At 48.3% G+C, this 13,837-nt stretch overlaps 5 protein-coding genes across 5 annotated transcripts; 4 read left to right on the top strand and 1 right to left on the bottom strand.

The window, feature by feature from the left end:
• Positions 1 to 1,315: 1,315 nt before the first annotated feature.
• Positions 1,316 to 2,635, top strand: N7487_005146 (PQ-loop repeat-containing protein; the record flags this gene model as incomplete). The annotated part of the gene is made up of 1 exon (XM_056872893.1): positions 1,316 to 2,635. The coding sequence occupies one exon, from the start codon at positions 1,316 to 1,318 to the stop codon at positions 2,633 to 2,635; it is 1,320 nt and encodes a 439-aa protein (XP_056730613.1).
• Positions 2,636 to 3,606: 971 nt separating this feature from the next.
• N7487_005145 (uncharacterized protein) lies at positions 3,607 to 5,495 on the top strand (the record flags this gene model as incomplete). Its single annotated transcript, XM_056872892.1, has 2 exons — positions 3,607 to 3,824; positions 3,899 to 5,495. The coding sequence occupies 2 exons, from the start codon at positions 3,607 to 3,609 to the stop codon at positions 5,493 to 5,495; spliced, it is 1,815 nt and encodes a 604-aa protein (XP_056730612.1).
• Positions 5,496 to 8,638: 3,143 nt separating this feature from the next.
• On the top strand, positions 8,639 to 10,071 carry N7487_005144 (uncharacterized protein; the record flags this gene model as incomplete). The annotated part of the gene is given in 3 exon segments (XM_056872891.1): positions 8,639 to 8,689; positions 8,730 to 9,173; positions 9,193 to 10,071. The coding sequence occupies 3 exon segments, from the start codon at positions 8,639 to 8,641 to the stop codon at positions 10,069 to 10,071; spliced, it is 1,374 nt and encodes a 457-aa protein (XP_056730611.1).
• Positions 10,072 to 10,458: 387 nt separating this feature from the next.
• N7487_005143 (uncharacterized protein) lies at positions 10,459 to 11,255 on the top strand (the record flags this gene model as incomplete). The annotated part of the gene is given in 3 exon segments (XM_056872890.1): positions 10,459 to 10,680; positions 10,946 to 11,120; positions 11,140 to 11,255. The coding sequence occupies 3 exon segments, from the start codon at positions 10,459 to 10,461 to the stop codon at positions 11,253 to 11,255; spliced, it is 513 nt and encodes a 170-aa protein (XP_056730610.1).
• A 503-nt stretch (positions 11,256 to 11,758) lies between these two features.
• On the bottom strand, positions 11,759 to 13,576 carry N7487_005142 (acid phosphatase DET1; the record flags this gene model as incomplete). The annotated part of the gene is made up of 2 exons (XM_056872889.1): positions 11,759 to 13,495; positions 13,562 to 13,576. The coding sequence occupies 2 exons, from the start codon at positions 13,574 to 13,576 to the stop codon at positions 11,759 to 11,761; spliced, it is 1,752 nt and encodes a 583-aa protein (XP_056730609.1).
• Between the last annotated feature and the right edge of the window lie 261 nt (positions 13,577 to 13,837).

Raw genomic sequence — 13,837 nt, 5'->3', positions numbered from 1 at the left:
TTATATGGGGTGTTCGCACGCTGCCGTGTATAAGGCTAACCTGTAACTAATCGTAACTAATCTCATAACAACATGCCCTAACCTGATAATACCCCGATGATCAAACTCTATATGCACTAGCTCCACTATAGTTCCTTTTCCGAGCCGCGCTGCTCTTTCCATTCCTTTGATCTTTCGCTTACACCTGACTCGACTAGGATCACATTATGCTTTGACTGTACGTAGTGGGGAGGAATAGACCTAGAATACGGAGTATCGACGGTAGCTAGACTTATAAGCAGCCTCATAAGACCTTGAGGAGAAATTATTCCAAGGTTGGAACTTTACATATTTCGCTCCAGGAGGAGGGATTGGTGTCTCTTTTGTATATATTGGCACTTAGCGTTCGTAGGCACAATTCTCGCGGACAACCCTGCCGGCGGGGGAGGGGGGGTTGCGCTTGAGCTTAGGGTATATTTTCATCTTATCAATCACCTTTGCGGTGGCACTAAAGGTCCGAAGGCTCTTAAGAAGACCTATCAGACTTTATTTGGTCAATTTAAGGCATTTCCTAAGGGCTACTTTGTACATAGTTAGAATATCTTAAGGGAATATAACGCCGCAGGATTCGCTAATCGGGAGTGGATCAACTGATGGTGGTTCTTCCTACGTCATGTCCACACTTGTCCTTCTCTACAATGCTGTATATGTTGTATGGATTTTTATTGAACCTGTTGTATCGTTGTATATTCTTCTTTTTCTGAAGCTCATTTTTGCTTATTGATATGGGCTTCAGGTGTGTCATTTCGACTTCCAAGTTATCCATTTATAGGGTGATGTAAAATCTCGGGCGAGACTGGGAGTAATACATTCATAGATATAAAATATTTGACTAATTAATCACTATAATAGCCATTATGACCGACGGAGTACGGAGTACGGAGTACAACATAATCCTTGTGTTACCTAAATGCAGTACCCTGCATTTCCAACCCCGGTGAAGCCCTGATACGCCCATTTATGCTTATCGCATGAGTCATCCGATCTGCCCCGATGAACTCGATAAGGCGATTCAGCTCTCGTGACACTTCAGAATGACCCCTAGGGTTGTTCTCTCCAGTTCTTGCTTTTGTTCACTTACTTATTGCTTTCTCTTTCCAGATCTGCTCGCTCTATTAACTCTATTAGACTTAGAGTATACATCCTCTCTTATCTTGTTCGCCTCGGATTCGCTTATCGCCCTTACCCCATACTTTGATGTCCACGATCCTACACGCACTACTTAAGGCCTGTACCAAGCCACTATATCTATCAAAGATACTCCCATCGATAGACCATGTCTCTTCCGTTATTACAGAACCTCCTTTTTGGGACCCTTCCTGATCACTGTGAACCGACCTCCCCCTTCCTGACCGCTGTCTCCTCGCATCTCCACATCTGCATCCCCACTCCTCTCGCCGCGATCTCGTCCGTTCTTGGGACCCTCAGCATAGTCTCGTGGCTCTTCGCACAACTACCCCAGATTTATAAGAACTTCCAAGTGCAATCGACCTCAGGCTTATCGATATTTTTCTTGGTAATCTGGTGTCTTGGTGATGCAAGCAATCTCGTTGGGGCGCTATACACACGGCAGGCAGGGTGGCAGGTCGTAATTGCCAGTTACTATGTTTTTGTTGATATCACTCTGGTATTCCAGTTCTTCTGGTACACTCATTACAAAGCTCGCCAAAATGATTCGTACAGCAGCCCGTCACACTCGCATGACTCGGCTCCCCGAGACATCATTCAAGGCGTGCCTCCTCCAGGCGACTCAGACCATCAAACCCCGGCCCCCGTTAACATGGATAACAAGCACTCCGAGGCTAAGGATGTGAGTTTCCACGCCGGGTCAGTTGTTAACTCGACCCGTGGGCAAGCAGCTTCATATTCAAACGAGAAACTGAGCTCCTCGCGTCGATCCGTGAGGATGGGAAGCAGCGCACAGAGCCCGCCATTCGCACTACCCCGGACTATGCTCATGGCATCACTCCTCTGTGCCGTACTCGTCAACGCTGCTCCTACCGATAAGCCTCATCCACCCATTTCCGAGGCACCGCGGGAGGCCGTCTTCGAGGTCATCGGCCGCGTCTTCTCCTGGATGTCAACAATCCTGTATCTCGGCTCGCGCCCTCCGCAGCTATACAAGAACTATCAGCGCAAGAGCACCGAAGGCCTCTCCCCACTACTCTTCATGGCCGCATTCTGTGGGAACCTGTTCTACTCCAGCTCGTTACTCACAAACCCGAATGCTTGGTCTGATTTCTCTCCATACGGTGGCGGCGGCTGGGCCGATAGCCATGGCAATGACCGTTTGGAATGGATCGGACGCGCTACCCCGTTCTTCCTGGGTGCCTTTGGTGTATTGGGACTGGACGGGTTCATGGGGGTTCAGTTTCTTATGTATGGCGATGGTCCAGAGCATGAAGATGACGAAAGTTTCATCAGCGGCGAGGGGGATGACCCAAAGCGCGGTCGCGGTCGCTGGAGACATGTTCACGGCTGGATGCGCGGCTGGATCCCCTCTTCTTCACCTCGGAGGGAGTCACGGGAATCTTCGGTCCCGCAAGAGGGGCGAGCTCTGTTAGGCACAGAGCGCGGCCAATACGGCACTGTTTGATCGTGGCTGTTTATATGCGTCTCTCTTATTCTGTTTTTGTTTCTTGCCCACGTCTCTTGCGTCGGGTAGGTATGATATATATGATGTGATGAACTTCAGAGCTTTATTTTTGTCTTTTAGCATTTCTTTTGTCTTTTGTCATTCAGGTGCATTGTGTGTCATTATGTCATTGGGTACATTAAGGGTTTGCGTTCATTCGCTCTCTACCCGACCTGTTCTGTTTTCTGGGCGTTTTGGGGCTGGGTGGCATATATAGGGACAAACAGGCTGTCACCAAGGTTCGGTTGACAGCCTTTGATTCTGAGATGTCCTTTTTTTTTTCTTGTACAACGCGTTGTCTGAAATTCTCGGCATGTCTTGGATTTCTCGGTTACCGATGGGCCATAGCGCTTACAAGAATAAACCAAGCTATTGAAAGACCCATGCCATTTTAGGGAACACAAATTATAGCGCCGATCGGAAAGGGCATAAAACCGTAGCTAGACAGTCCGAGTCCTGGTTCGCTCCATTCAATTTCCTGTTTGAGGGAGCAATAATATGGCATCCAGCAATAGGGACATGCCAAGCCCTAAGTGGAAGAACAACAACCTCCAATCCCTCCATTCTAAGCGCTCATTTGACGTGTACTTGATCCCTAAATTAGGCCAGGCACGCTCATGCAGGAACCAATTGCTTTGTCTTAAACGAGACAATTGTCGCTTCAAATTGCCAGCTTATTATCCCCGGAGTGGAGCGCTACGCCACATGTCATGGCAACAAAGGTTTTGACCATAGCGCATCTTACTTTCCAACACTAGGAGCCTTGGGAGTCTTGGGGTAGATTGCAATGTAGAGAGGCTCCAGAATAAAAGCCCGCGATATCCTCATTTTTGGTAATCTCATTTGCTCATCCAAATTTACGGTTTCTTTTGACCCTTCGTGGTGTTTACTCACCTGTCCATTCGTTTAAATCCACTAGATTCTATACAAAAATGATCGCCCTAAGCCATTTAATGTGGCTTTCCCACATTCTTCCGGCCGTTGCACTCACTATCACCGTGCCTGCTCCAACGACTCCCTCTTCGGCTCCGCTCTCGGGTTGTAGTTCTGAGAACTTGATTAAGGATGTGGGTTTTGAGAGTATTGATCTCGACGATAGTGTGTGGACTGTCCTGCCGCCAAACGGCGGTGCCGCCCTTGATGGATACCTGTTCGTGTTCGCCCAACCATGTATACAGGCACAAGTTTCCTGTAGAGTACGAACTAACTCGCGTTTTGTGATAGGCATCTGGGTGCCGAAGCTATCCAATCGCAGACCCTGTTGACCCAGACGGTTACCGGCACCATTGCAGAAGAGAGTTATACTGTCTCTTTCGATCTCCGCCAGACAGCTGACTCAGGTGTTGACAGTCCAACTTGTGCAGTGAATCTCCTACTCAATGGTGCAGATGTTGGCACTAGCACTCTGACAGCTGGTTCCTGGAAGACCATCTCCAAACAATGGACAGCTGTTAGCTCAGAAGTCGACATGTTCATCCTAATTGATTGCCCCAATGTGACGATATCGGGCGCGACAGTGGATGTGACCAACATCTCGTTCGAAAAAAGCTGTGGTTCATCCACCTCAACCAGCATCTCGGTCCCTATCAAGACACCATCGGGCTCACCTGAGGCTACTAGCGCTCCGCTCGCTTCTTCTGTCTCCCCGCCTGGCCATCCCAGCTCTGAAGGATTGGGATCTTCATCGCACGTCTCCTTGGTCTCACCAAGTAGCACCGTAGACCGTATCACCTTCACAACTACTATCACCGGGCCGGCAAACCCCTCCTCCAGCAGTGCCATTGAGTCCTCAGCCTCAACCCCTGAGGCACCAGCATCTTCCGAGTCCACCGCGCTAACAACCCCTGCCTCCATGGAGCCCACTAGCTCCTCCCCAGCTGGAACCCCTACGCCGGATATGACTACCTCTACTATCTTCACCACCCGCACTGCTACTATCACAGCCTGTCCCTCGACTGTCACTAATTGCCCAGCTACCGACAAGACAACTCATATTACAACCGAAACTATCGTCATCTCAACCACCGTCTGCCCTGTTGAGGATGCAACCACCACTGCCGAGGGGTCCAGCCCTACCGGCCCATCTGGAAACGGCAACGACTATACAATCTCAACAATCCTTTCAACCAGAACCGTAACTCTAACCCAGTGCCCGGCAACAGTGACCGATTGCCCAGCCCACGACCAGACGACACACACCACGACAGAGACTGTCGTTGCCGGTACCACTTCGGTCCCCATCAACACCGCCATTACCACCACGGCACCCAGCGCAGTGCACACATCATCTATTCCAGTGCAAACAACGGCTATTGTCATTAGCACCGAGACAAACATCCCGACTGCGTACTCTGTTATCACCGTCACAGGCACCACTACTACCAATGGAGGGGTTGTTGGTGAGACTGGTGTTTCTCGCGTTGGTGGAAATGCATCTGGTTCAGGAGTATCGGCGGGCGAGGGCGAGAGTGAAAGTGAAGGCTCGACCAGCTCTAGCTCTAGCCCTAGCGTCTCCGCTGGTAACAACGCCAGCCACATCTCCAGCCTGCCCAGCATCACACGCACACGCATCAGCTCAGCTACACCTTCAAGCCTCGTCGGCATCCACTCAGCCACGGCCAAAGTTTCCTCCGTCACAGCCTCCTCTCCTACTAATGCAAGTGCAGGTGCAGGCACAGGCATAGGCATAGGTTCGGGTTCTACCACCGAAGGCAGCAACTCAGCAAGTGCATCACCTGTGTTCAATGGTGCTTCGTCCTCCACTGTCCCTGGCATCCTGTCTGCTCTTGGTGCTATTGCCGCTCTCGCGCTTTTCCTCTGAGTATACATATATCTTTCTCTTTACATGTTCCATATGGATTATAATGGATTTTGGTATGTTGTCGAGGATCGAGTCTAAACCACATAATACGTCCAGTAAAGCTTCTGTGTTTGCCCTCAAACTCCCATTTAATAGTAGATTTATGTTTTGTTTTGCAACATGTTTGAAATATTTGAAATACTTGCAGATTAATGACATTCCTCTTCTTATACTAAAGGCGTTTTTATGCGCCTGTCCAATTGGTAATTGGTTGCCTCTCAGTATTCTGTTCATTGGCGGGCTTGTCACGGCCCATTTAGAGGCAGTGTATTGAACCCTCCAACTTGCGAATCTTATTTTTTTTTATTCTTTCCTACGTTTGTAATTCAGACATGACCTGGACACCTGACGTAAAAGCACAAACGCTCAGCTGGGGGGGTAGCATAGTAGAATACCAATCACATTAACAGACCAGCCACCTATATACTTCAACTATACAATATAGGCATATGTAAGAATAACCCGAAACAGAAATTGCGAGAACCAAGAGATGATAGACCTCGATAATGACAAATGACATAGTGTCCCCGAGGTCATTAGTCGATTAATCTTGTACAACATATGTATTTGTGCCTCTTATTCGCCTCCCCCGCCCCCAGAAAACAAGGAGGGGTGCTTTGCCGCCGAGTTTTCCGATTTCTCCCTTAGTTTACGGGATTTGAGGGGGAAATTACAGTTTGGGGTTTTTCCTATGTTGTATTTGAATCATATAGTGCAGCTAGGACATATGGAGATGTTCTGTTTCAGGGAAAAAGCTGCCGAATGTAGCCGGTCGGGCATCGTTGGTCCTGTTATCCGGTTTTTTTCCTTCTTTTTTTTTGTGTGTTCTGTAGGCTGAGCTTTTAGCGCATTTATTATCTATATCATAATCATCGCATCCGTAGTGCAAGGTATGTAGGCAGGTACTATATGTACATTTAGGTCGTGGTACCTTGAAACAATCGGAAGAACTGCATCGAAAATGGAGCATGGCAAGGCACGAGGTCCGAGGGACTTTGTGATTTTCTAGAATGTATTAGTACGCACGGTCTTCGGTGCCTGTTGTATTTAAGTATTTTAAGTATTTAAAGATTAATAATGTCTTTCTAGACCCCTCTCAGGGAAAAAAGGCTCAATATATATGCGGGACTTTTTTTTGGTAGAAGATGTATGCGCCTTTTAAGCAGATAGGCACATAAATATAGAAGGGCTGTCAGCTCAGATAAATACCTGTCAAGACACTTGTTTTTGCCTCCAAGAGCATGTACATGGACGGAGCACTTTATGTACACCTGGCCATGCATCATCACGCTACTCCGTATTAGGATGCAGGCTGCAGGGATCAACACCCATGTCCTTGAGGGTGGAGTTGTCTACGGTGAGTCAGAGCCCCGGTGCCTCCCTAGGTGGCCAGTTAAACTGTGTCTGACATGTCAGAGGGACTAAAGAAAAGAGGTAGGGAGAATGCTAGATGGAGTGGTTGTCAGATGGATGGTCTCGGTTGCCCTTGCTTGGTTGTACGGGGTAATGGGCGTGTGTGATTGCATATCGAGGGATACTAAGAGGAAATGACCCGACGACAGCTGTAAGGATGTTAGTTTGTTGGTTATAGCGCCTATTTTGTATATACTCCATACCCTGTAGCTGTACTCCGTACATAATTTGGAGTACGTTTGTTGGGGAGTGGGTATGGAAGAACACTTCCGCAGGTAGTACGTAGGGGGGGTTTTGTAGACTGAGCAACGGAGGGAATGCGGCATTCGATGTTTACAATGTATTTCTGTTTTATGTAGATATAATAATGGTACTCCGTAGTCATTTAATAATATAGGACATTTAATTACTACATTTCACTATTCAATCTTTTTAAAACGTACTCTTGGAATTGAAATATAACTGGGCTTACTAAGAGCCCTGGCCCGGAAGGTCTTTTTTTAGTTTTTTTTAGGTTTTTCTTTTTTTTTTTTTTTTGCTAAAGCTGAATACAATACCAGAGAAAACCAGTGAGAACCAGTGACACGGGGGTTGCATCACCGGGTTTGCCTTAAGGGTCTAGGGCCCTTTTTCTTTACTACGATGGACAACCTTACAGTGCAATTACAGTACAATTACACTGCATATAGTACAATATCTGCACTGTGCACGTTCCAAGCTATCAGGGAAACACCGGATAGAATTTTATAGTGAACAAGAAAAAGAAAGAAAAAAAAAAAGAGTAAGGTGAGAATCAAGGAAGTCCAATAAGAATTGAGTATAATACATATTTACATTATTTCTACATTGTAGGAGCCTATTAACTAAGTAGTTAATTTATTTGATACGTAGTACAAGTACTAGAGACACAATGTGCGAAACACTTTTTTTTCTTTAAATTTAGAATTTCCATATGTGGACCGAGTGACTCCTTCCCTGTATCACAAATACAGGTAAAATTACCGGGGCAACCCAACGGCCTTTTCCCACACAACGCCCCTATACACTTTTCTTCTCTTCATCCTTCTTCTCAACCTCTTTTCTGTATCAACCTTCTCCCGTGTCAACGAGCTTTTCACTAAGTGTCGTTGATCACCTCATTCTGTGAGGTTTGCGTCTACGTGTGGGGAAATTTTTTTTCTTCCACCGGTGCTCTTCATTCTCCCAGCGCGTTCAGTTCACTCTACGTGGGCTCTTCCGCTTCGCTTCGACCTGGTTATTCGCCTCTCAAAGCACTTTTGAATTGACTGGGTTGTGATCTATCACCTTCCCTCCCAGGCTGCGTCATTTCGACACTCCAAGAGAGGATTGTGTATTGTTCACCCGTTCATTACGCTCCTTCCAATTCTCATTTACCCTCATTTGTCCGTTGGATCATTGAACGCACCTCAATGTCATTCAATTAGAGACTGCCTCACAGGAATACGATAGAGCGATCCGCTTGCGAGCACCGCTCTTCTCTTCCCTCCCCCCCAGGATCAGGATCTGGTGGAGTAGACGGTTCGTCTCCTTGTTTCTTTAACTCTTGTCTCTCGGTCCATCTGGCTTTTGCCTATCCCGGAGGCCTTGTGTGCTGATTCCTCGCCTTTTCTGGCAATAGAATACGTCTAGCTCTCCGTCCTGAACTGGTTACTGCGCCTCCCCTTCTCAAGATGCCGTCCTTCTTCGTCCCAGGCCACCACGGCCTGCCTACGCCTCCCCATGTCAACGGTGGTCGTATGGAAGACCCATCATTCTACCCAGTTGGTCACGCAGGGTTTCCCTCCTCGCTACCACCAAAGCGGCAATGAGTTCATCGAACAGTACTCGCAGTCCCTGTGCTACGCCAAACCCACTTCGATGAATCTCCACCCCCAGTCCGCCCATCTGATGAACACTGCTCGCGATCATCACATGATGAACCAGCAGCCCATGTTCAACCCCATGGTTGGCACTGGATTGCCCTCAATCCGCAGCAACGTCCAACTTCCGCCCATGGATGCTACGATTCCGCCTCAATACCGTCGACAGGAAGCCGCCCCAATGCAACAGCAGCCCGAACAACCCCGTAAGGAGGAAAAGGCAACTGGAGGTGTTGCAGCTCACCTAGATTATGAGATGGATCGCATGTCCGACTTTGTGGCAGAGATGGCTCAGGGAATGTATGATTTGTTCGAGACCAACATCACCATCGCAGATATTGACCTTGTGCGAAGCATCTACCCAGGATCTTCGGTTCCCCCCCCAGTTTCGGAAATACGTCTTTCAGATTTTGTCCTCGACACGCCTCCCAAGTTCTACCATTCTGCTCGGTCTGTTCTACCTGGCCAGCCGTGTGCGCCTGTTGTCATCCAAACGCGCCTTCACCAAGACAGACAGTAGCCAGGTCTATCGCATGTTGACTGTGGCTCTTCTGTTGGGCAGCAAATTCCTCGATGACAATACCTTCCAGAATAAATCCTGGGCCGAGGTTAGCAACATCCCCGTTGCTGAGTTGAACCACATGGAATTGGAATGGCTTTTCGCGTTCGACTGGAAGATTCACGACCGCATCTACGACAAGCAGGATGGTTTCGCCTCGTGGCGCGCGCACTGGGATACCTGGCGGGCCAAGGCAACGGCTCGGGTTCAAGAGTCCCGCCAGACTCTGGCGCCTCTCGAGACCAACGTGACCCGCGGCCAGGCTGTCACCAAGCCCCTTATGTCCCCCGAAGGCCCCATCCCGCCGCAGTACCAGCGCAGCTCGCAAATTGAGAACTCCTGGCTCAACCCGACCGCGTCCGAATACTCGCCTCCCTCTACCCTTTCCAGCGGCCCCACTACCCCTGACTACTACTCAGTTGGCCCTTGGGGTTACGCCAACCCGCCTCCGCCTCCGCCCTACTCGCGAGGCTGGAACGCACCCTCACAGTACATGGCTCACCCTGCACCTCGATCCCAGCCCCCGTCCTACCACCACACTCCGGCGTACGGCCTGCCATTCGCACAGAGTCTTTGGACGGGTCATGGTTCGTCGTGCGGATGCACCTACTGTGCTAAGCATCTCGAGCACTACATGTGCAACAATGCATTCCCCTCTATGCAGCAGCCGATGATCGCAACCTAGTTGACGATATTTGGCATGTTCTGCTCACGACCCCGGATGGAACAGACGGTGTCAGCGGTTCAAGACCACAAGTCTTGATGCCTCTTTGAATTTCTTACTGCAACTCTAGACTTCTTTCAACCTTCGTTTGGGCGATTCGCATGGGATTCATTTCGATGCCGTTTCTTCTGATTGAATTGATTTCATCCTTGCGCGCCTTCGACCTTTTTGCCTCCTTTTGCTTTCACCTGCTTCTGAGCAATTGGCCTACCGCGTCTCCAAAAAGTACTTCTGTTCTGCGTCCGCTGGTTCTCGTTTGGCAAGGCGAAAAAAAATTCACAAAATGGAAAAAAAAAGGAAAAAAAACGCTCCCACAGCGAACATTGGCATGCTCCCGGCAAGCCCACGATGCAAAATCTCGACTTCACTTGTTATATTGATATGACTTCGATTTCATCGAGTCCTATATTGAATCTCATTGTTGGGTCTTTGATCTTTCACTCCCAAGGTTGCCGGCTCCGCAGTCACGACTATCACGAATCCCCAAAATTTGACTTCTTTGTTTATTACCCACGACTTCGGTTTATATCCTTGGTCCTTTTGTTTTATGCTTGGCATTTGTGTCTCGCGGTGATTACCCATAGAGTGCTTCCTTTCTTCTTTTCACTTCCATTTCATCTCGGTACATTATTCCCATTCGCCACGCTATATGCAGTGCCCGACGTTAATCTTTTTTTTTTTTTTTTTCAATTCTCATCTCAAATCTTCAATTACTCATTCACTTTTTTTTTTTTTTTTTTTCGATTCCTTCGATTTGGTTTTATCTTCCTCTGATCAAACTTTTTTCTCCAATCAATGAGATCAACAATTCAAGGAACCTTTCCAACCTTCTTAGCCGCATGATATAATTCATCGCTCCCACCTCTCTCTCGTCACCTGTGACACAAATGGCAAACGATTGGTCTTGGGGCCCCTTCTCTCCGTGGCATCTTCGCATGTATCCGGGAGATATCGATACCCTCGATGCATCTTCTGTCTAATCTCAAGAGTCCAGCCAATCCCCGTGACTGGTCCTGACCTTTTATGTAGTCTATCTGAATTTGGCTTGCTCTTTTGGTTTGCTTCCATATATCTGCATTTCACCATTCGGCGCTGCCGGCGAGCCAGGGCCGTCACATTTCCCGTCTCCATTGGTCATGCGTTGACCTGGATACTGGCGTCCGTGGTTGTGGCTATGGCTATGACTATTGACGCCCAGTTCTTTGAAGATATATCACTGAATTAGTGGCAAACCGTTGTCCTTGTCAGGGCTACACACCTTTGGTGTTTTGTCCTAAGACTTGTATCAATATCTCCCTCGTATCTTCTGTTTTGAGTAGTATCACCTATTAAAGTAGTAAGCCTCTGCTCTCTGTCTACTGCTAGTTTCAGCGACGTCTTGGGTTACTTGGCGGTTCCCTTTTGGATAGTTAATAAACCATAATTCAGATCTCGTAATAATTTTTGTAATAGAATTGGATTCTAGCCTGAAATAAGAGATAGATAAAAATGCAGTTGTACTAGGGGGTAATCAAAATTCATCCAGACAGTCGTCGCGGGTCGTAATAGTAGATGCAGAGAAGAAAGAAACAAGAACTAGCAAAGGAGAATGAGAAGTATGCAGAGGTATAAAGTAGTCAAGGCATCAAAGAAAGAAACCGGAACAGTATTAGTAGACGCTCCCTTGGATACTCTGGTCTTGCTTTTGTTGCTCTTCTAAGGATAGTTCCTCGATGTGGAGATGAGATGGGGAATCTGTTGACGAACTTTCTTGTCCTCCCATGTGTGTTTCGGAGTGGGTGGATGACTCATCTCCGTCACCTAGGATATTAGCCATGCGGTGTTCGGATTGGTCGGTAGAAGAAGAAACATGGTGGTGGTGATGATAGTGGTGGTGGTTATGGGGATGGTGCAGGCGAGTTTTCTTTAATTTCTCAGTGCGATTGCCACTCATCTCATCATCGCCGTCATCTTCATGCCCCTGAGAGGGAACTGGCTGTTGGGTTTGCTCGCTGGACGGAAATTCGAAGTGATGCTGGTTCGCATGGGATAAACTGCCAGTGGCGAGGCCAGGAGAGCGTGGTGCAGTGTGACGGTGGTGAGCGTGGTCGTCGCCTTCGTCGTCGGACGGGGCGAGGCTGTTCGCTCCGCTCATCGAGCCCCCACCGTCACGGCCGCCAAGGTGGAGGAGGGCGTACTTTAGATGCGCTGATGATGAAGATGTAGCTGTTGGTAGGTGGGGGAGATGGTCTTCACTATTTCGGTTCAGCCCGTGGAAGTTCGGTCGTTTTGGATGCAATGGATTCACGTTTGGCCGGGCTTCTGAGCTAGAATCATATTGCTTTGTGGTGTCCCCATTGTCATCGTCGCGAGGTTTGTGCTGCGGGTTGGAGACGTGCCTAGTGCTAGGTTTGTGGTTGGTATCATTCTGCGCCGAACTGTCTTCCGAGGACGATACTACATCGTCGATGGATATAGATTTGTGAAGTTTGGAGCCAAAATTGCCTACATGGTCATCGGCATGCTTTGGCTGAGCGTAGCCATGCTCGTGACGCATGGAATTCAGTAGACTCGCTCGCAACGACTGTTTCCCCTCTGCAGTCATGCCATGGGTACAGCCGTCGGGGCAGCCGCCCCACTTGCGTCGGATTGGGATATGGTCTGTGAGGCTATGACCAGCAGACGGGGCGGGCGCAGGGACTTGCTCTTTGGATGCATTTTCACGCTCTCGATCTTTCCGTAGGTCTGACCAGGTCCGAAGCTTGTTCTGAAGTGTGTATTTGCCGTTTTCTGGGTTGTGGGTTAAAATCAGGAACTCGCAATGATTGATGTTACGAAGGTCCTCAAAATATTCCACACTCCAGTGATACCACTTCATGAGAAATACTCGTGCCATGAGACCATGCGTAACCAGAACGCACACATTTGCAAAGTCATCCTCACCAAACTGGCGCCAGAGGGACTCGTTAAATCCACTCACTCGATCATAGGCATCTGCTGCGGATTCACCATTGGGAATCCGGTAGAAGAAATGACCATAGTCTGCCCGCTCCATCCACATGCGCTCCATCTCTGTGGAACATGGCTGGAAATTACCAAAATCTTGTTCCCGCAGCCGGGGTTCTTCATAAACTTTGATTGTGTGTCGTGAGAAGGGCGAAGGAGAGGGTGTATCGGAGGTTAGAGATTGAATAATTCCCTCAGTAGTCTCTCTTGTCCGCCGATAGGGGGAAGTAAAGAAGTGAAGTTTATCATCGGGTTGAAGGAGGTCACGTAGTCGATGGCCTGCATCTTGCGCTTGTCGATATCCTTCAGCAGTGAGCTTCACACGGTGGTCTGGAATAGTTTGATGAATGTCGCGGTTTTTGTTGCCTTCTGACTGTGCATGGCGGACTAAAATGATCATCTGTAAGTAGTAGAATGGTCAGCTTAAGCCAATATACATCTCAATCACCCAGAAATGAAGACTTACCCGTGGTTTCCCCATGGTGGAAGGGTCATGGGGAATGTAATGAGTTTCGAATGCGGGGGAGGGGCTAGTAGAAGTATCCTATTCGCAGCAAAAAGGACAACGACGGGGAAAAAAGAGAAAAGAAAAAAAGAACCGAAATATCCGTCTATCTAAAGCGGAAAACAGTCTGGAAGAAAGAAGTTCAAAAAGCAAAAGAAAAAGTTCATTCCAGTCGGAGATACAACTGACCCGCACGGGCCAACGGGGGTGATCCATTCAGCGAGCCTCTTTTACGCA

The sequence above is a fragment of the Penicillium crustosum genome (genome assembly GCF_028827405.1).
Source record: "Penicillium crustosum strain IBT 35664 chromosome Unknown utg000002l_segment0_segment0, whole genome shotgun sequence".
Classification (NCBI taxonomy): Eukaryota; Fungi; Ascomycota; class Eurotiomycetes; order Eurotiales; family Aspergillaceae; genus Penicillium; species Penicillium crustosum.
The sequence above is the reverse complement of the archived record's forward strand: the minus strand, read 5'-3'. Positions and strand labels throughout refer to the sequence as shown.